The sequence below is a fragment of the Bubalus kerabau genome, chromosome 14 (genome assembly GCF_029407905.1).
Source record: "Bubalus kerabau isolate K-KA32 ecotype Philippines breed swamp buffalo chromosome 14, PCC_UOA_SB_1v2, whole genome shotgun sequence".
Taxonomy (NCBI): Eukaryota; Metazoa; Chordata; class Mammalia; order Artiodactyla; family Bovidae; genus Bubalus; species Bubalus kerabau.
In genome coordinates, this window is record NC_073637.1 from 5219913 (window position 1) to 5241155 (window position 21243).

General features: G+C 56.1%; 1 protein-coding gene across 2 annotated transcripts in view; it reads left to right on the forward strand.

Annotated features, from left to right (window-relative positions):
- Positions 1–982: 982 nt before the first annotated feature.
- Positions 983–21243, forward strand: part of AGO2 (argonaute RISC catalytic component 2) — a 95046-nt gene continuing 74785 nt past the window's right edge. Inside the window, exon 1 of one of the 2 annotated variants that reach the window (XM_055545677.1) lies at positions 983–1180. In XM_055545677.1, coding sequence (XP_055401652.1) covers positions 1159–1180 — 22 coding nt within the window. In that variant the 5' untranslated portion in view covers positions 983–1158. Of the gene's footprint in view, positions 1181–1305; positions 4845–21243 lie in introns of those variants that run through there. The other variant, XM_055545676.1, reaches the window with a different exon arrangement.

Sequence of the window (21243 nt, forward strand, 5' to 3'; positions counted from 1 at the left end):
TCCGGTTTCTAATCCCTCATCAAGCAGGGGAGAAAGGTGTTGACCTCTGGCTGGCCCACCTGGAAATGGCTCCGAAAAGCAAAAACTGGATGCAGGGGTTTGGCTGGAGGGAGAACGTTTCTGCACGAGGGAGGCGAATACAGAGATGTACGGGGGAGCACGAGGGGGTCCGATAAAGGGTCCCAAGTAAAGGAACAGGGGAGGCCCCGAGGGCTGGAATGAGGAGTTCCAGTTTGATCTGAAAACTGATAGCGGCTAAAATTGACCAAAACCTGAAGCTCTTTACAGGGATCCTCTAGGTAGGTTCTCCACCGGGAGGTGGCGGTGTGGTAGTGTGCTAGGACCCGGGCGCGTTCAAGTTCAAGCTCCGGGTCCGGAGGAACCTTCGCGACATTCACATTTCCTTTATCGCACAAAAGAGCCCAGCTGCGATGCCGGGGCGCCGGGGTGCGGGCGGCACCGCGTCCACACGGGGCCCCAGCTCGCCCGGCGCGGCGGGGGCTCTGAACGGGGAAGGGTCGGCTCGCGCGCGCCGGGGAGGGGAGGGCTGTGTTTTCTTTTCTTTCTTCCCGGTCTCGGAGGCGGGGGTGGGGGGGGCAGCGCCGCGCCGCCCGCTCCGCCCAGTCGGAGAAGACGTCGCGCTTCTGAGTGGCTGCAGGGCCGCCCCCCGCTCCCCGGCCCCGCGTGCGCCCCCGCTGCGGGGCCTCGCGCCACCCTCGCCGGCGCCCACCCCGGCCGCCGCGCCCCCCGCCAGCCTCGGCCGCCGCGCGGGCCCCGCCCTCCCGCTCCCGTGCCCCGCCCTCCCGCTCCCGTGCCCCGCCCCCGCCGCGCGGGCCCCGCCCCTCCCGCACCTCCTCCTCTCCCGCCCCGCCCCCGCCCGCTCCCTCGCCCCGCCCCGCCCCTCCCCCGCCCTCTCCCTCGCCCCTCCCCCTCCCCTCCCCTCCCCTCCCCTCCCCTCCCCCTCCCCCGCCCGCCCGCCCGCCGCCGCCGCCGCCGCCGCCGCCTCCGCCCGCCGCCCCGGCCGCGTCGGGTAAACCTGTTTGGCGGCCGCGCCGGGGCGGATCGTGCGGCCGGCGGCTCCCTCGCGGCTCGCGGCGTCGGGGCCCGTGGCGCGCGCGCGGCCGCCCCTCGGCCCCGGAGCCCCTCGGCGGCGCCACCATGTACTCGGGAGCCGGCCCCGGTGAGTCCGCGCGCTCCTCCCCGCGGCGGTTGGCGGGCCGGGCGCGAGCGCGGCGCGGGCGGGCGGGGGACCGCGGGCCGGGGGATCGGGGGGCCCGGGGGTCGCGGGGGGCTGCCGGCTTCCTCCTTGGGCCCGAGTCGTCGGGGCGCCCCGCGCGGCCTGGGCCCTTTCCGCGCCTCGTCTCCGCTGCGGCCCGGCGGGTTGGGACCGGGCCGGAGCGCGGACTGGGCCGGGCGGCCCGCGTGTAGGCCCGAGGCCCGGGCGCCCGCCTTCCCGGCTTCCTGTGCCCGGCGCCTGGGCCCCTGCACCGCGCAGGGCCGGCGGGGCCGAGGCCGGGGCCGCGCTCGAAGCGCCCGGGGGCGGAGAGGCCCCGGCCGGGGGCGCCGAACTCGGGGTGCGGGCGGCGCGGGGAGGAGCGCGGCCGCTGGGCGCAGACCGAGCCGCGGCGAGCCTGGAGCGCTCTCAGTTTCGTTTTTCTTTTTGCCAGCACTTCTGCGGCCCCTTCTCCGAAGGAAAGTCTGGAAATGCTTAATTTTGGCCACTTCTTGCTGGTAGTTAGGACCGCGGACAGAGAGGGATAGGAAGGCGCCCTAAAACCCTAAACCTGCGCGCGTCTCATTTTCATTCCAGACACACAGGCTCCTTATTCAAGTGTTAATTGCCTTTTACAATTAACTAGAGAAAGGTGAGGAGATGTGCTGATTTCCTTAGCGTATTTTCTCACTAGCCGGCCTCCCTTTCTTTAGAAAAGTTCTGAAAAACTTAGAGCAGTAACACATTTTTTTAAGAACTTTTTTTGGAGGATGCAGAGTAGAAGGGCGATTAACTTTGCTGAGCCAAGAAAATGGTCAAATGTTGTTAAGCTTTTTCCCTTCTCCTGCCGGGCACGTGGCTTCTAAATTTCCCGCTGGCCCTGCCACTTGGACAGGGCATATCCTGTCCCCTTTGTCCACTAGGCTCCAGCGGGCTGCAGGCCCTGCCGGCTCGGTCCTGCCTTTTGTGGGTCTTGGCCCTCCCAAGCCTCCTGCTGCTGGGGCTTTGGCGGGACCCCTTCAGGCTCTTCTGATCCATTTGGATCCCTTAACACTTTCTATTCACAAACAGTGTTGTGCCTTGTGAATACTCACTGTCCTGTTTTCTGATGTCACTTAGTTAGAAAGCTTCTCCAAGGCTGAGCCAGAGCAACTTTTAAATTGCTCTCAGCAATTTGATAGAAGAATGGTTTTAACTGTAATGGTTTTAACTGTAATCTGGAAGGTGACTCAGCCCTGGTGGGGAAAGGCCCAGGGCTCCAGTCACAGTCCTGGGGGCAGACAGACTTGGCTTCTTAGAACCCTGGGTGGGCAGCACCCATCCATGATGTGGCAGGGTAGCCCCCACACCTGGGTGAGTGCGAATCTCCCCGCCCATCCCTCTGAAGGAACCCAGCAAGTCTTAGCCACTACACTGAACATTTTTTCAGATTTTCAATGCAAAAGTTGGAGGCCCAGAAAAAGTGAAGAACCTTGGGGAAGGTCAAGCTTTTGTGTTGTGTCTGACGTTAACTGATCCACTGGACAGCTTGCTAAGTTGCTGGTGGTCATTTTGAAGATGGACAGCAGAGGCACAGAGAGGTGATGAGGCTTTCAAAGGTCAGCCAGCCAGCAGGCAGGACTACGATGTGTGTGATTCCAAGCAGACTCTCCATACACTCCCTTTAGAGAAGTGGCTCTGGGTCTTTTTGACCTTGACCCCCCAAGAAGAAACACCTGTTACATGTAGACTGGACCCAGTGCTCGGGTGTTAGAGTATAATTGAAACATGAGCTTCAGGAAGAACCGCTCGCCAGTGCTGTGTGCTCTGCGCTGGGATATTTTCTTGTCTGTTTTATTTTCCAAAAAGCTTTAGTTCTCTGCATCTCCAGGCTCGTTCCGGGTTCTCCATGGCTCTTGGAAGAATCTTGCTCTGATGTGGGCCTGTGCATCGTGGCTTGGTGGGGAGGGGGCCTCTCATTCACTGTTCGCAGATAAACCTGCTCTGAAATCGGACAGCTTTGGTTGAAAAAATAAATGAGTCTGTAGGATAGTTCTTAGCCAGTGACCGGCAGGATGGGAATGAACCCAAATTTCAGGCTCTACAAGCGTGCTGTAATTATAAGGCTGTGATGCAGTTCAGTTTTATTCTACACACTCAGGCTTTTAATTTTATTTAAGAGGGATATTTGGAATAGAGTCTCTTTGGTGAAACTCTTTTTAATGTATTTCCTAATTTAGAATAATAAAAAGATACTTGAACTGGATTGTAGAAAAAATTACAAATAGTTTTGCTACTTCCCATTTTAATACCCTTATTAAGTGACTAAGTAAATTAACTTAAAAAATAGAGTCTTGTTATGGACTGTGTTATGTCTGTTAGGAAATGCTATTATGTATGTGAATTGGTATCTGGACTCTAAAGTTACGTAGTTACTATTAGTTTTTTGTTTTTGTTTATTTTTTTAATTATTCAAAAGAGTTAGTGGTTTAGGATGGGTGGATTCTCCAGTGACCCTGAACTTTCATAGATGAACAATCCCCTCCCCCCCACAAACCGCTTAGCGACCTTAAAAGGAATCTCAGTATTGCCTCCTGAAGGGGGCTTGTTGGTCCGTTTTTTCACTGTGCTCAGACTTTTGTGGGTTACATTCCTCACAGACCTGCTACAGAGTAACTTCTGCCACATGGAAGTCTTGTTGCAAAGTTGTCTGAACAGGATTGTGACTTTAAGAATGGGGGACTCTCACTGTGGTTTCTAGAGTCATTTCACTCCTCCTGCACCCTGCTGCTTCTCTCCCCCAACCCCAGTCATCTCAGAGAAGATCTGGGCCAGTCTCCCAGTAACCCTGCACCTTTGCCGAATAGCAGACGGCGCTTCGCCCTGGGGAGCTGCTGCAGGGCATGGCTGGCTAGCCGTCCAGCTTCCCTTGATGGATCTGTTAAACCTTGAAGAAGGATTTAAAGTTAAGTGTGAAAGGAAAAAAAAAAATGTGAAAGGTTCAGCTCCTAAAACTTATGCAGTTCAGAAGAATATTATTTCCTGTAACTTCAAGTTTGTGTCAGAGTTTTTAAAATGCCAGGAGGGTTTATTCTTTATAATCTGTTATGCAACACTACGGCAGAGTCCCAGTCTGATAAAATATATTTTTGTTTTGTGAATTGCTATCATGAACACTCAAAATGTATCGCTTGACTTTTAAAACAGTATCTATTGTGAAATAATCTAAGTACACAGAAGTAGAGTGACTGGTATCATATGCTCCCATTTATCCATCACCAGCCTCAGCAAATATCAAGATTTTCCACATTTGCTTCACATCTTCCCTTTCCCCCCTTTTCTCTGTGGAGATAGTCTAAAGTGGATTCCAGCCCTGTGGTTTCACCCTGAATGCTTAAGTACCTTGTCTGAAGGATGGGGGCATTTAAAACTCAATGCTGTTGCCACTTAACAGTCCATAATCAATTTCTCTCATTATCTCAGAAGTGTGTTTACTTCCTGGTTGTTTTGGATCCTGAATTTTATTAAAAGTTCACACATGAATTTGGTTTTACGCCTTTGAGGATCTTTAGAGTCTCCCGCTACCCTCCACCCCACTGACTCGTAAGATCTCTTCTTCAGAGGATGACTTGTAAGATCTCTTCTTCAGAGGGTGTGTATCTTTTCCCCGTTTCCTTTAATTGTTTCTAGAAAGAAGCCAGCTGTTCAAGGTTCCTGGGCTTCCTTGGGGAAGGCTGATGAGACCCAGCCGCTCGTGACTTTAATTCAGACACACTTATCTTCAGCGACATTTTGGGGCCGGCCACTTGGCATCTTCAGCATTCATTGTGGTAGAGCCCACTTTTTACGCGGGGCTGTTTCTGCAGAAGGGCTGTGGGGTGAAGAGGGGAAGCCCTGCCTGTCCCGCAGCTTCGCTCCTCCTCATCCCCAGGAGGGAAGGACCAGCAGGCTGTGTGGGGAGAACCGCACGGCGAGTTTGCTCGCATCGAGATTGAGGTTCTGGGCGGCTGAGGCGGTGCTGGAGGTGGAGGACGGGGTCTTGGGCTCAGGTGGACACGAGTTTGTGGACCGGCCCACTGCCTGGGCTCGGCGAGTGGGACCTGGCGCCCTGGGGAGGGGGGTGCAGCCCGGCGCCCACCTGAAGGCTTTTCTCCACCTCTGCCTGTGCAAGTGAAAGTCTCTCATCATGTCAGGCTCTTGGTGACCCGATGGACTATGCAATCCATGGAATTCTCTAGGCCAGAATCCTGGAGTGGATAGCCTTTCCCTTCTCCAGGGGATGTTCCCAACCCTGGGATTGAACCCAGGTCTCCCATATTGCAGGCGGATTCTTTACTAGCTGAGCCACAGGGAAGCCCCTGAAGACCCAGGAAATTACATTTTGCAGATGTCCCAGCTGCTTGTTTTTTAGAAGGAGCTGGAGACCCATTGGTGCTGGGGGGCGGGGCGGGAGAGGACGTTGAGGTGAACCTGGAGCAGCCCCCATGGAGCACCTTCACTGGGGGTTGGCCCATGCCTGAAACACACCTTGGAGGTCAGCCTCCAGAGAGTGGGGTTGCCGGCCGGGGTGGGTGGGGCTTTGGGTGTGTGTCTAGGTGAGAGTGTGGGTGTGCTAAAGGGGCCTTTATGATGGACCATAAGCAGTTAAGTTTGCCTGTGGTTCCCTGCCTGGCAAAGCTTAAAGGTCTGATTGAATGACAGCCTCGCCTTTCATTGACTATAGTTACGGTTCATATTGCTGAGGCTGCAGCTTAGAATTGGGGCAGAAGGAGGCTTCTATAGGTTGTTACTGGGGACTCCGGTGAATTCACAGTGAAAATTGTTATGTATCCATCTTTAAGAACCCATAGCAACAAACAAACAGAACCGTGGCCGGGTTAAAACCAGCCACCTTAGGAATCCAGGTACTTTCTACCCGACTCTGCTTCATTGCATCTGAATCCTTCTTGTCTCTAGGAGCCTCCTGCCTCCCAGGCAGTCTCCCAAGGGGCATTGTTTTGGGGGTTTTTCAAGTTACTTCTGGGTGTTTCAGCTCTGAGCTCTAGTTCTTAGAGAGTTGCACATAAAAGGTCAAAATACTGAGGTTCATAGGTCAGAGTCATTTGGGATGTTCTGTCAGCTTTGACTCAAAGTGAAACAGTACAGCCTCTGAGAGTCGGTTCTCGCAATGGCACATTCATGTCGATGGAGGAGCTTGAGCCCGGCCGGCCGTTCATGTGGTCGAGGGCTGGGTGGGGGCCTTTGTGTGTGAACTGGGAGCGGGGAGGCCCCTGCCCTGGAAACTTGCTAAGCCCCTTCTCAGGCCCCCCAGCTCAGCCTTGCTTTAACTGAGCTTATGCAGGACGTGAAGGTGGCAGGGTGTTTGGCATGACCAGGGTGCTTTGTGGCTGGGGCTCTGGGAGGCGCCTCCCTCTGAGTCTCAGAGTCTGGCTGATGCTCCTGACTCAGCAGCGCCCGTGTTTTCAGGACCCTCGCCGCTGCTCTCGTGGGCCATGGGCCCGTCCATGCAGCGGGCCGAGCAGGGCCAGGGAAAATGGAGGCCTTCTCCCGGCCTTGCAGGCGGTGGCATCATCTGCTTTTTGTAGGAACAAAGGAGCAACAGAGAAGTACAAGTAAGAAGTGGAAAGAAAGCAAAGGAAGACGCTGAGCGGTGAAGAGGACAACTTTGGACAAAACCCAGGCCGTCGGCGCGTCTGCTGGGAGTTTCTGGGAGCTAGGTGTCGTTGTGACGCAAGCCCAGAGCGCGGGTCCAGGTCCGGCCGACCTCACTCGAGTCCTGGCTCCAGGACTGGGCGCATGCTCAGCCTCCCTGGACCTCAGTCTCCTCCTCGTGCAGGGAAAGCGCCTGACGGTGGAGGTGTTCTGGGCGGGGAGAGGACGCGGGAGGTGCCTCCTAGTTATTGCGGTCCCCCCGCCGTGGTCAGTTTATCCTTGGGTCTCCTCTGCACACAGTGGCTTCTCCCACTCTGCTTCCGCCCGGTGACTGCTCCTCTCCGTGACCCTCCCGGCTGACCTCTGTTTCTTTACTTCGCAAGCCCTAAGAGCCACATCACTGATAAACGCTGCAGGTGCCGGGTGGCCACAGCTGCTTTGGAGGCTCAGTACCGGGGAAGTGGAAGGTTAGCCCTGATGCTCGGAGCTCATGTCCCTGGCAGAGTCATTTGGAGCAGACCCAGCTGTGCAGTGAAGCCTCCGCAGACAGGACTGGGCAGTGGATGGGCACGGCCTATGGGGTGATGCTGAGGGAGCCCCAGGCTCTGTCTGCAGGTGGTGAGCTGGATGAGCCAGGAGACGCCGCTCTGCTTGCAGCCGGCACCAGGGGACATCGCTGGGACCTTTGGTTCCCTCTGCGTGCTGCTGCCCCAACAAGTTGCCGCTTGTTAAATGTGAACGCGTGTGGCTCAGTCCACAAACCTCACGTTAGACTTGGAGGGCATCTCAGGGCCAAGACTGGTAATTACAACTTAGCCTTGAGCTGGAGGCGTCAGAAGCTTTTGTGGGTGAATGGCAGGAACTCATGTGAGGGGGAATGGAGACGCGAAGCAAGTCGTGCGCGAAAACGGCGGTTGTGAAGTGCATCTGGGGCCCCTGCCCGGCGCGCTGCGCGGGGCCCTGCCCGGTGTGTCTGGGGCCCCTGCCCGGCGCGTCTGGGGCCCCTGCCCTGCGCGCTGCGCGGGGCCCTGCCCAGTACGTCTGGGGCCCCTGCCCGGCGCGTCTGGGGCCCCTGACCGGTGCGTCTGGGGCCCTGCCCGGCGCGTCTGGGGCCCCTGCCCGGCGCGCTGCGCGGGGCCCTGCCCGGTGCGTCTGGGGCCCCTGCCCGGCGCGTCTGGGGCCCCTGCCCGGCGCGCTGCGCGGGCCCCTGCCCGGCGCGTCTGGGGCCCCTGCCCGGCGCGTCTGGGGCCCCTGCCCGGTGCGTCTGGGGCCCCTGCCCGGCGCGCTGCGCGGGCCCCTGCCTGGTGCGTCTGGGGCCCCTGCCCGGCGCGCTGCGCGGGGCCCCTGCCCGGTGCGTCTGGGGCCCCTGCCTGGTGCGTCTGGGGCCCCTGCCCGGCGCGCTGCGCGGGGCCCTGGGGCACGGTGGCCGGTGCAGCTGCACTGAGAAGGCGTCTTGGAGCAACCTGGGCCAGAAGAAGGGGAGAGACAAAAGTCAGGCTGAGCTCGGAGCCTTTGGGGGGACGTGGAGCCCAGGAGCGGCTGGACAGAGTTTTTTCAGCGATGTCTGTGGGCTGGTGGAGTCAGGGAGGCGGCCCTGAGGGGCTTGCACGGGGTTGTTGAGCCGGGGTCAGCTGGAACGTGTGGGGAGGAGCCTGTGTGCCACCCCGCCTGCACCCAGGGGCAGCCCTGTCTCCCCAGGAGCCCTGGTCCCTGTCCTGCCCCTTAGCTCGATACAGACCCCAGGCGTCTCAGGTCATTTCCAGCAGGCCAGAAGATTCCCGTGAGGGAAGGGGGGTCTGTCTTCGTCTCCCCCGCCCCCTCCCGTAACCCCTGGTTGCCAGTGTCCCACACCACCTGCTCAGTGTCCAGATCTGTTCACAGTTGGTGGAACTGGGATCCAGGTGAGGCCCGCACGTGACTGGCTGACGCGTCTCTTTGGTATCGGCTTCAGGGGAGAGCTTTATTGACGTGGAACTCGTGTTGCTTAGTCGCTCAGTCGTGTCCAACTCTTGTGACCCCAGGGACTGTAGCCTGCCGGGCTCCTCTGTCCATGAGATTTCCCAGGCAAGAATACTGGAGTGGGTTGCCACGTCCTCCTCCAGGGCATCTTCCCGACCAGGGGATTGAACCCGTGTCTCCTGCGTTGGTAGGCAGGTTCTTCACCACTGCGCCGCCTGGGAACCTCAGTGTGAACGCAGTCTGTTTAGCACAGATGGACTCGTGCAGCCGTCACCACAATCTGAGCATGCTTTTGTCTCCTGTCCCCAGAGAAAGGCTGTACGCGTTAGCTGTTGTTCCTCACCCCCCACCCCGGCCCTAAACAGTCACACTCTCGGTCTCTAGTCCTCGCCTCCCTCTTCCCCGGTGCTTCCTGTTGCTGGGGTGAAGACACTGGCGCGTGTGTGGTATCTTGTCTCGCCAATTGGACTTGGCTGATGGGGTCTCCTTGGTGTAATTCAGCGTGTTTGTCCTGTTGAATTTCCTGCAAGTTAGTGGTCAGATCCAAAGGCAGGTTCTGCTTTTCTTGGGTTCTGGTGCTTTCTTTTTAGTGTGAATACTACCTGCTGTTGATTGTTAATCATTAGGTTCCATTAATTCATTAGAGTTGGTACAACATTGATGCTCTGTTTCCACAACAAAAACTTCCCCGGCTGGCTGGCCGATCAGGTTGGCTCTGTCTTAAGGCAGAGAAGTGAGCAGCATGAATGAAGGCAGGGCAGCCTGCGGAGAAGAGAGGTGGTCCGGGTAGGCGGGCACTGGGTGTGACGTCAGAGGTTTGGGGGGTGATGCTGTGGGTACCTAAGAGTGAGCTGAGCGTAGGGCTCTTTTGTTCTGTAGGCTCTGGGGTCCCTCTGAGAGCATTTGGCGGTTGTGTTGCAGGAAGGGGGTCTGGCCTGGTGGCGGGGGTCTTCGTCTGGTGGGGTCGTGGTCAGGTTCCCTGTTGGTGGCAGGGCATTGCTGGGCAGGGCAGTGTGTGTCTGGGGCAGGGCGAGGGGTGAAGACCACGTCCCCAGGTGACTGCTGGCCTCTCATTGCTGACCCTAGGGAGGAAGGAGCAGCAGGGGTCAGTTTTCTTTTATAGATATGCTAAATTTAAGGCGATTCTAAGAAATCCGGGATATAAAAATCTGTGGCCTTCACTTTGCATCTTTATATAGCACCCAGTGCTCTGGTGGGGGTCTTGTCTGGATGTCAGCTCCCTTTGCTTGCTGCCCAGGACGTCTTGGTTATCTTTTGTCTCTTTCTGGTGTCTACTGTAGTCTGCTTTCTTTTTACTCAATAAATCCTTATTGCAGTCAACTCTTGATTGTTCAAAAGTTAAACCTGTTGACTTGAAACTTGTGTACGCTCTGAAAACTCTGCCCACAGCCCACCCTGGTGCTTTGCATCTGGAGTGGAGGCTGACCTTGCAGGGATGCTGTCGAGCCGTGTGGAGGAAAGTGGGTCAAGGGGGCCACTTGCCAGTTGATTTGCTTAAGTAGACAGTGGAAGCGGACATCCGCGCAAAGGTAGACGTGTAGCTTCTCAGAGGCAGGTGGTGGGTGGTCTTCCCTCCACACCCCAACCTCTCCGCTCGCCTCTGGTGATTAAGCCGGCTCCCGGTGTCTTGAGGGTCTCTGACGCTGAGCCACGCTGACCTGGCAGCCAGTAGAGGCGAGGAAGTCGAGGCTAACCGCCTCCCTCCTGGCTTCCTTAGATCTTGTCCAAAGCTGTGCCCTCAGGGGACAGGCCTGGAAGGCGCCCAGTTAGAAGCTCTGTGGGCACGTGGAGTGGGAGCCTGAGGAGGCACCCACGCCTGGTTTTAGCCCAGTGTCTTCACGTGTAAACCGGGCCCGAGTGCCTCCCTTGCTATGAGGGTGGAGTGCGTTAGGGCCTGTGCACGCCCAGGGCAGGGCTGGGCAGGGCTGGGCAGGTGTGGGATGCGGGTGGAGCTGTGGTTTCACCAGATATGGGGTCCTGTGATGCAGGGCTGGTGAGCCACCTTCTCTCAGTGACGGGATTCTAGAGGTGCGTTAAGGAAAAGCGCGTGTCTGGGTGAAAATTCTCTGAGAAATAGTGCTGTGAAATAAATAGAAAAGATGGTGAGAAATTTGGTTGTAAAGCTACAGGGGCTCTGGGTGGCATTTTCTTTTTTTTTTTTTTTTTTGTCTTTAGAATAAAAAGAACTTGCTTGGCTTTTTAAGGGATTTGAGTCTGATTTCAGCAGGAGGCACCTCACCTGAGATGGTGGCAGTCCTGAATGCTGGAGCATCGTGGCAAGAAAGGGGCTGAGCCCAGTCTGGGCTTATCACAGGAGGAGGGGGCGCCCAGATGGGTTTATCAGCGTCCGCCACGGGGGCAGTGGGTAAGGGTGGTGCCCACCCGGGTGGCCTGCAGGTTGACATCCCTGTGAGACGAGACACACCCCACTGAGCTATCTGATGGTTTCTGGTGTTCCAGCAAGCACTTATTTGAAGACTGGTTTCTATTTTATTTTTGCGTGTTTTTCTGAAGTAAGATATTTTTAAGTCCATGTTGTAGAGTGATGGCTGTTGACAAACTTTGCAGAGTTGCTTTCTGGGGTGGGGGGTGGTGATTCTCAGACTGGTGCCGCAAGGTGCTGGCTTGGCCTCCCTGCTCCAGGCCCCCTGGTCCCCTGCTCTGCACGCTCAGCACAGCTAGGAAGGTCTTCCCTTGCCTTAGCTTGGGGACGGGCCTGCAGCCCTTGTCCTCGGCTCTTTCTGTTACTTGTGTGGTCTGTCCCAAGTGTGTCTGAATGTTAACAAAGGCAGAGAAAAAAGATCATCAGTGTTTCAGAGAGGCCGTGTTTTTCAGGATGTCATAGGCTCTTTTTTTGATTGAGAGGAGACGCACAGAACATGAGCTGTTTTAAAGTGGACAGTTCAGTGACATCTAGTGCATTCAGTGTTAGGCACGCATCGCCTGTATCTAGTTCCAAAGCATTTCCATCACCCCAAAGGGAAACTGCCCATTAAGCAGTCCCTCCCCGTTCCCCACTCCCTCCAGCCCCGGGGACCACCAGGCCTCATTGCCTGTGGATCTGCCTCCGCTGGATATTTCACGTAAGTGGAGTCATGAAGCATGTGACCTTATGCGGCTCTTCCCCGAGCGTTTTCAGGGCTCGTGTCTCAGTGTGTGTCAGCACTTCGTGGCTGACCGGTCTGTTATGTGCTGTATCACAGTTTGTTTACCCGTTCGTCTGTGATCGACGGGCGTTTGGGTGGTTTCTGCCTTCTGGCTGTCGTGGCTACTGCTGCTGTGAACGTTCGCCTACGGCTTGGTGTGTGGCATACGTCTTCATTTCTCCTGGGCGCCTACCAGGAGTGGAATTGCTGGGTTTTACTCTGTGACTTTGAGAGGAACTGACGCACTGTTTCCATGGAGTGGTTTCGGGTTCTCCGCATCCTCACCAACGCCGGTTACTGTCATCACAGCCGTTTAGAAAGTGAAGTTAGTAGTGTAATGTGTCACGTCGGGCATATTTTATTACTTACCAAAGTAGAAAAAAATATTAGATTTAGGTGCATTTTGCCCAGATCTACCTAATAGCTGTAGGGTACATCCATTTCTTTGTGCTAGAGTTTAGAGGATGTTTGGAACCTGGACAACTAGATACAGTAAAGCTTCATAATTTAACAGGGTGGGAGAGAAGGTAAGAGTCCAATATCCAGCTCCAGCCTGTGTGTCTGAAGTCAAAAGTGCTCACCTTCTGGGTACATACTGAGTGCCAGCTGTGTGCTGGGCGTCTTGCCCGGTGCCCAGGGAACAGTGCTGGGTGCAAACCACAGCGCCTCCTGCGTCCCCCCACCCCCAGCTCACTGAGTCAGGAACACAGAGGAGCATCACCCAGTCACCACAGATCCCTGGGGACGGTGGGAGGAGGGCACATTCCAGAGGGAACGTGATGGGCAGCCTGGCCTGTGGAGGGGTGGTGGCAGGAGACGGGGCCGGGGCAGAGGCTGCCCTGAGCACAGAGGTTTTCATCCAGAAGGTTGGGGGCAAGCGTGAGAGACGCACAGCTGCCATGTGTGTTTCCCGGGAGCCCCTGGCTGCTGGTGGAGAACGGGGGAGGGGGCTTGAAGATGCCCAAGACTGGCATGTTGGAGAGGCTCCGAGGGTGGCTGGCGGAGCACGTGGGGGTCAGGAGGCAGGCGGTCTGGGAGATGCCTGATTGCTGTGGGCTTGGCTGGGCGGTGAGGCGGTGCACCAGTAGAGGCAGGCAGATTTAAGTTGAGTCTGCAGGCTTTGAGAAAAAATTTTGTGTATTTTTTTATTGGATTATAATTTTGAGAAAAAGTTTTAAAAGACTTTTTAATAAGGAAGAATTCAAATATTCAGAAGAGTAGAGACCACAGGAGGCCCGTGTCTCGGCACTCCGCCTGGCCGTGTGCTCAGCCTGGCATCAGTCCCGTCCGGCTCCCCTCCCTCGTTACCAGAAGCCTGGTGTTAGTGCATTTGTCGGTATTCATTTACTGAGAGGCAATGTCAGACTTACAGCAAAGGAGCCAGAGGTGCAGAATTCCCACACCAGCGCCCCCCGGTGTTACCCTCTTGTATCGTTCGTTCGAGGGCCGTTACCAAAGTGCGGAAACTAGCATCGGTCCGGTGCTGCGAGCGTGCCTGAAGGTCTTCCTCAGGCTTGGCCGTTAGATGACTGTCCGCTTCCTGGCCAGCCCCTGGGCAGCCTGGGGCTGGCCTCGTTTGCCATCCCAGCCCCGCGCGGCTCTGCGCTTGAGAAGGCTGGAGCCCCTCTCTGCCCTGTCTTTTGTGCCCTCTCCTTGGGCGCTCTCTCAGGCTGCGCTATGTCTTCTCAGCTCACCCCGTCTGTTTTCTGGTGGCTTCCCTTCTGTACCTGCAGGACACTCCAGCCTCTGTTGTGATTTTCCTGCCCCGCTTCTCAGTGGACGTGGGATGTACGTGTACTCACACGCCTGTACATACACATAGCTGTTTCTCTGTGTGTGCATCACAAACTGTGTTCTCACTGGCATTGCTGGTTTCAGTCCGGTGTCTCTGGGTTTACTCTAGCTGTCCTCTTTCCTTATTTACAGCTTCTTCATCAGATAGTTGGGTCTTCATCAGATAGTGAGAAGTCTAGGTCTCATTGCCCCCAGTGTATTTGGTCATTTGTTCGGGCCGAGCAGACATGGAAAGTAGTTTCAGAATTGCTGCCCGCCCCCGGGGAGAGACAAGCTGCTACCTGGAGAACCAGTCTGCGTGTGGCCGCTCACCGTCTGGCTGGGGGCACTCGGTCAGTCCTCCTCCTGAGTTCTCTCTCTGCGCTCATCTAGTAAATGAGAGATTCCGTTTAGGGACTTTCCTGGTGGTCCAGTGGTTAAGACTCCAGGCTTTCACTGCTGAAGGTGTGGGTTCTATCCCTGGTCAGGGGACAAGATCCACAAGCCACACAGTGTGGCCAAAAAGGGAATGAATTGGGCAGACTCAGGGACCCCGCTGCTGCAGGCGCTGCACTTGGAACCATCAGCGTGGTGACTGGGTGCCGGAGGCGGCCGCCGGGAGGGCTGGCTGTCCCCCCGCAGAGGCGGAGGCGCTGCAGGAACAGCGAGGAGCCTGCATGCCGCCCGCTCGCTGGCTCGCGTGGACCCCGAGGGCCGGGGCGGCCTTCCTGGGCCGGGAGCAGCAGCGTGCCCCGGCAGGCCATGCCCCGCCCCGCCCCGGTCTGCCTTGGAGCTTTCTTACTGTTGGGAGGTGACCACAGGCGCTGTTGCCTTTTGGTTCTGTTTTTTTTTTTTAATTATTTTATCTTTTATGATAAAAGGAATACATGCTTATTTCAGAGAATTTAGAAGATACTGAAACAAAAAGAGAAAAAAAATCCACGGGTAACGACCCTTGGAAGAAGTAGTGAATGTGTTTGCTTCCAGACGTTTTTTCCTGTACATACATAGATAGCTGGGGGCAGCCTACACTTAAAATTTTGCGTTTTCCCTTTTCACCTAATACCATGAGCGCTTCTGAGGGCCGTTTACATTTGTTGGGGGGTGTTTACAGTGATGTTTAAAAGATGACAGCAGGCGCTCGTGTGGGGCGGCGGCCTCCAGGGGCAGCCACAGCTTGGTTCCTGTGGCTGTGTGCCCCCCAGCTGTGGGACCATCCTCGCCACCGTCTCCCCTAGGGCGCCGTGCCAGCACTTCCGCAGAGACTTGGCAACGGTCCGGCGGGTCGGGGAGCTCGGGCACTCCGTGGCTGCAGGCCCCTCACCGTCCCGATATGCACTCGGAGCATGCGCTTCTCCTTTACCATCCCCAGTGAAGTGCCGAGGGGCGGCCGGAAGTCCCATCTCTCACCAACTGGAAGCTGCCAGAGGGCAGGACCACGTCTCCTGGCTGCATCCTCAGTGCTGTTGCTGGGAAGGAGGTCATCGCGGTCTATCTGGTGGATGGGTGTGTGTATTGGAGACAGGTGGCTTAGCAGAAACGAAGTACAGGCTCTTAGCCGCGTCTACCCTCTGTGGTTAATTACAGACGCCCCATGTGTAAGGTGGGCTCCGGGACCCCTGTGAGTCCCCCTTGAGTGGGCACTGGACCCCAAGGCTGAGAGCCGCTCCACTCCCCCAGGCCCTCCCCTCCTCAGGGAAGCCCCCCGGGAAGCAAGCAGGGCCCCTGCAGCTGCGTCCCAGTTCGCGGCATCTCGTTACTTCTGGTGCCTGTAAAATGGGGATGATAACTATGTATTCATGTAGAATGATGTATCAGAGAGCCAGCAGAACATTTGTCGACATACTGTATTATATTTTATATATAATATAGAGAGAGATTTAGTTCCAGCAAGTGTTGATTATGCATACTTACTCATAATTATCAACGTCATATGATTGTTTCCTTACGTGTGCTCAATGTGCCCGATTGTTACAGAGATCACATTTAACAGCCGTTTTATTGTGACGGTAAAATGAGTTAACATGCAGAAGTGCCTGCTGGTGCCTGGGATGTGCTCAACGCATGTGACTTCTTATTACCGCGATGATTTTTTTGTTTAGTTGCTAAGTCGTGTCTGATTCTTTGTGACCCCATTGACTGTCACCCGCCAGGCTCCTCTGTCCATGGGGTTTCCCAGGCAGGAATACTGGAGTGGGCTGGTGATGCTGGCGGGTGGAAGAAATGTCGCAGCTTCTTTGACGAACGTGCCCTTCTTAGGGGAATTTGAAAGTGACACTTAGAGATCCGCTTGTGCCAGCGCTGCCTGGGGCTGCTGAGGGCTGCATGAGGTGGGTATGGCTGAGGAGGTGACGGGGGTGGGTGGGGAGGCTCCTCTCTGACCTGGACCCTGGGGGTGGGTAAGTTGGACAGGGCTTGGTCATGGGGGTGCCTGTGCAAAGACATGGACCACCCAGTGCAGACCCCCCAGAGCTCCCCCCCACTGCCCTGGTGAGCCCCACATCGCCGCACGTCCATCAGTCCACGGGATCGTCCGTTATGTTCCAGAAAGACCGCTGGGGGCGAGCTTCGATTTGGAGATTAGAGATTGCAAATCGATACGGATGAGGGGTGTAGCCTGTGTCTCACGAAGTGCCCTCTGTGGCCGGGAGCAGGTGCTCCTGTGCCTCTGCCTGGCTTTCCTGTCCTGGGCCCTAGTTGTTCGCTTGGACATTGTCAAAGTCGTTTCTAAACAAAGCCCAGAAGAAGCAAAGCAGACCCGTTAGTGCTGCAACTCAATAGTGTGTTTTAATTTGAAGCGGACCTCCTTGTGGACGGCGGCTGTGGTGCGCGGAAGGGGAGCGTCTCGGCGTGCCACCAAGCTGTGTGGGGAGCTGGAAACCGACCCTTGCGAGAAGCTCACCCCTTTTTTTAAATAAGCAAGACTGCTTCTACTCTAAGCGTGTTAAAGTTTCACCCAACCTGTGTTTATCTCCCCAAAATATGCTGCACTCCGCAGAAATGGCTGTTCTAACCTGACGCGTGGTGCCCGTGTATCTGGTGCCGGAATGCCGGCTGCTGCCTCACTAGTGGAGGGCTCCCCGCTGCTTGGTCTCGGTTCTTGGGTGGTATTTCTGCCGCTGTTCAGACGGTTGTTTCAGGGTCGTGCAAGGTGGGCCGTGTGCTCGGCGGCCCCCGCCGGGGCCTGCGGCAGCAATGAAGGCCAGCTGTGGGGCCTGGGGACCGGGTGGGTAGCTGGTGGAGGCTGAGCCCTGCTTGGCCGCTCCTGGGCCGCCAGGACCTGAGTGCTGCGTGGTGGCCTGTCACTGTCCACTTTATTGCATTTTTGTTGATTTTAAAAGTGGTTTGTTTTCAGTTTTGGCCAGTTGATACCTGTATCCTTACCACTGAGAGTGCTGTTCACAGCATGATCACAGGACTCAGGAAGCAGTTAATGGTGGACTGTCCTGAAAGCTATGAACGAGCGAATGGTGCTGGCCTGCAGGGAGTGGCCACAGGCCTGTGTGAGGAGGCGCTGTGAGGGTCGCACCTGTGAGGCGGCTTCAGCTGCCAGGTGTGGACTGTGCGGCGCGGGAGGTCAGCCCGGCGAGCGCTGGCTGCAGCAGCTTGGTGGGCATCCTGCCGGCCGAGTGCCGGGCACTCAGGTGCTTTTCGGGTGTGGACTCGACCCTAGTGGGACCTGTTAGCCGCTCCCACCGTTTTAGAGGAGAGGGAACGGAGGCACAAAAGTGCAGGCAGGGCACACGGTGGGAGGCGCCGGCCCCGGATTTGGGTCTGGGCAGCTCCCTGCAGGCCTAGGGCCTTGACCCTGAGGGCCCTGACAGGTGGCGAGGGCCCCGGGGTTGACGAGCACCCGGGAACGCAGCCGCCTGGCTTCGCCGTAATTACGCGGATGTGCAGGACGCTGTAAGGGCATTCCGTGTAGTAGGGCAGACTTCATTACACAGTAAAAGGGGGAAATGGGCTTAGCTTAGGTGGGTCTGCCTTTTCCAGTATTTTGATTAAAGAGCAGTTGGTTGGTTTGGGGGGTGGGGAGTGGGGGCGTGCTGTTTGGATTAGTGGATACCGACTTGTGTTTTGCTTTCTCTGAAACCGTGGATTTCTGACTCTGGGCCTCGGTGCCCTGGTTTGCCCCAGAGGGAATCTCCTTACTGACATCTCAGGCGGTTTCTTTTTTCCTTGCGCTGCCCCTGCTGCTCACCAGTCATTTTCACGTGCTTTGGTGGAGGGTGATGACCAGGATGGGGTGATGGGGGGGGAGGCCTTGTGAAAGCCCAGCTCCTGGATCTCGGCGCCGTTTCCCCCACTTTTTACATCAGAACGAAGAGGACTGTGCCTGGTGAGCCCAGGGTCCCAGGTGCTGCTGCTCAGTTGGCCTGCAAGACGGCCGCCACCCTTGGTGTGTGTCATCTTAACGGGTCGCTGTGCGGAGACCCGGTTCCACCGTGGGGCGTGTGAGTGCAGAAGGTTGGGGGAGAGGGTGTGGGTTGATCTGAGGAACAGGAGGGCAGGCTGTGGCCCTTCTGAGAGTCCACAGGGGCCTTCCCCTCTCCTCTGTGGTCTTGTGACCCATGGGGATCCCGAGCCTGGTGAAGAGCACACTCCAGCCAGTGACCCTCCATCTAGGTGCCCGTTGGGGATGCTGTTTGCTCCCTGAAAGTGGTGAAGAGAACCTGTTTGCTTTGATCTTGTCCTGGTGAAATGTTGTGTATTTTGAAGTGGTTGATGTTTGTCTTTGACTTGCTGCTGCTGCTGCTAAGTCGCTTCAGTCGTGTCCGACTCTGTGCGACCCCATAGACAGCAGCCCACCAGGCTCCGCTGTCCCTGGGATTCTCCAGGCAAGAATACTGGAGTGGGTTGCCATTTCCTTCTCCAATGCATGAAGGTGAAAAGTGAAAGTGAAGTCGCTCAGTCCTGTCCGACTCTAAGCAACCCCATGGACTGCAGCCTACCGGGCTCCTCCGTCCATGGGATTTTCCAGGCAAGAGTACTGGAGTGGGGTGCCTTCTCTGGTCTTTGACTTGAGCACTTGATAAATAGTTGTTTAAACTGAAATAACTGGATACATTTGGAAGTAACGTGATGATTTGCCAAACCTCAAAAAAAAAAAAAAAAAAATAGAAAAGGCGGACAGGAAGTGTGCACACTGCATGCATTTCTATTACCGGATCTTGAGAGTTCACTGCCCACACAGGCCGGTGCCCACCTTCCCCCTGGCCCAGGCTGTTGGTACTGGGAGAAAGCTAGCAGGGTTCATCCAACGACATTTGTAAGTCGGTTAACCATTGAGGCCTGTCGTGTATCATTCCTTTTCCTCTGGAACAAGCGTGGACGGCGTACTTTGTTTACTGGTGGTTGGTTCTGTGTTTACTCGGGTGACACTTTCTGTGTCCGTTTCCCGTCTTGGTGGGTGGTTTCCCAGAGAAGGGCTGTGGAGTGCTCAGCGCTCACATCAGCAAGGCGCAGCACCAGTGGGGAAGCCGTCTCTGGTCGACGGTGCTGGTGGTGGGAGAGTGCAGCCGCCCCCGCTGGTCAGACCACGCAGCTTCCAGTGCTGCCCTTGTCCGCCTCTGCTGGGAGCCGGATCACACATGGCCTGTCTGCAGTGCCTCCGTCTACTCGGAGTCTCCGCTGTGTCCCTGCCATGTGCTGCCCTTGGCTTTATTCCTGGAGACGTGCAGGGTGGAGCCACCCGGGTGACTAGCCACACCCATAGAACGATCAGTTCAGGCAGTTCTGAAACCTTTTTGTTTCAGGACCCCTTTATATTCTCACCTGCCGGAGCCAAAAGACCCTCTGTTTATGTGGGTTAGAGCCATCGTTACTCTATGAGATATTAAAATCGAGGGCCTTAACTGATGGGCTGTAATGACCAACATTTAATGTATTGTGCTGAGAAGAAATCCGATACGTATTAATATATTTTTATGATAGCCTTGTTTAAAACTAAAAAAAAAGAATGAGGAGTAGTATTGTTTCAGGCTTTTGTAAATCTCCTTTAGTTTAGCTTGATAAAAGCAGCAGTTTGTGGTTTGTGTCTGCTGGGACGTGTTGTTTGGTTGAAGTATATGAAGAAAATCTGGCCTCACGCTGATGTGCGGCTGGAAGGCAGGAGTGTTAGTGGTCTTCACAGGTGGTTTGCCAGCATGCCAGAATGCAACAAGTCATAGTTTCTTAAAAGCTAGTTGTCCTGCAGGGTCCAAAACCGGGCCAGGTGAAGCCGCCTGTAGCCGGTGGCCGTGTGGCGTCCGCTTCGTCACTGGAGGACATCGGATCTCAAACACACGGCCCCCCAGACACAGGGAGGTGCCATGCTCAGGGACATCACATCTCTGCTGCGCTCGCCACAGACCCGTGTTTGGGGGCTTTACGCTCACGGCGGCCAGCACATGTTTTCCACAATTCTAGTTTTTACTTTGAAGTTTGAATTTTATTATTATAGCAAATACTGGCAGCCGTTTTCCTGGAGGGACAGGTCCGGTTTTGAGAAAGCGTCTGCCCAGCTCCCAGCTCCAGTCTCTGAGGAGAAAGGGGTCAGCCCACAGCTCGCCCTGGTGTGGTCACTCTTCCTCGAGATCCTGTTGTTCTTAGGGAACAAGCGTTTCCTGTTTCTCTCTCTCAGAGTGAAAAGGCCCGAGTCAGCACTTCGTGAGGCACCTACTGCTCCTTTAAGCACATCGCCAGGTTAACCGCCTCCCCACGCCTCTCACCGGGAGCGTCTCTGCTGGTGGACCGGTGACAGCCCAGCTGGGGCACTGCAGCTGCCCTGCCAGCAGAGAGGGCGTATGACAGCTCAGAATCGGAGGGACAGAGCTTTAACCCCAGGAAGCCCCTCAGAAGGTCTTACGGACCCCCCAGGAGTGCCCAGGAGCACTCGGGAAGAACTGCTGAGTCAGGAGAACCCCGCGTTGCGTGGTCTCAGCCTCCCGAACTGTCTTAATCCCTGAGTGTGTAGAGAGATGTTCCACTTTGATGAAGTGGCTTCACGACTTACAAGCATGTTTTCATAAAACTGCCCAAGAAGTCAGTCTGATTTGGAGTCTGAGTTCTTGTCTGTGTGGCCAGCTGGGACGGCAGCAGGGGTCTGGGGCTGGGACATAGCTGGATGGCCTGTTCCGTGGAGCTGGTGTGGGTGGGAGGCCGCAGGAGTGATTGTCTCCGGTGTGGAAGGACACGGGTCGTCCGTTGGTTCTTGGTGAACATGCGTGGCTCTCCCTCAGGTCTCAGAGCTCTTTGTAAAAATAGGCGGCTCCCATGAGCGGTGTCCTTAGTTCTCTGAATTCTGCTTGTGCTTTCTGAGCAGGTGTTTATGAAAGTTGTCTGTTATGAAAGCCCCTGTGTTTGCCGGCAGGTGCTGATGGTTTTTCCGACGCCCTGAGAACGCGTTGCATTTGGGTGTTCATCTGAGAGAGATTGTCCGTCTGGAAGTGCTTCTGTTCCCGGCTGGCATGCAGACTGAGTTTAAAGCGTTTCTGTGGGCCTAGACAAAGACCCTCCCCC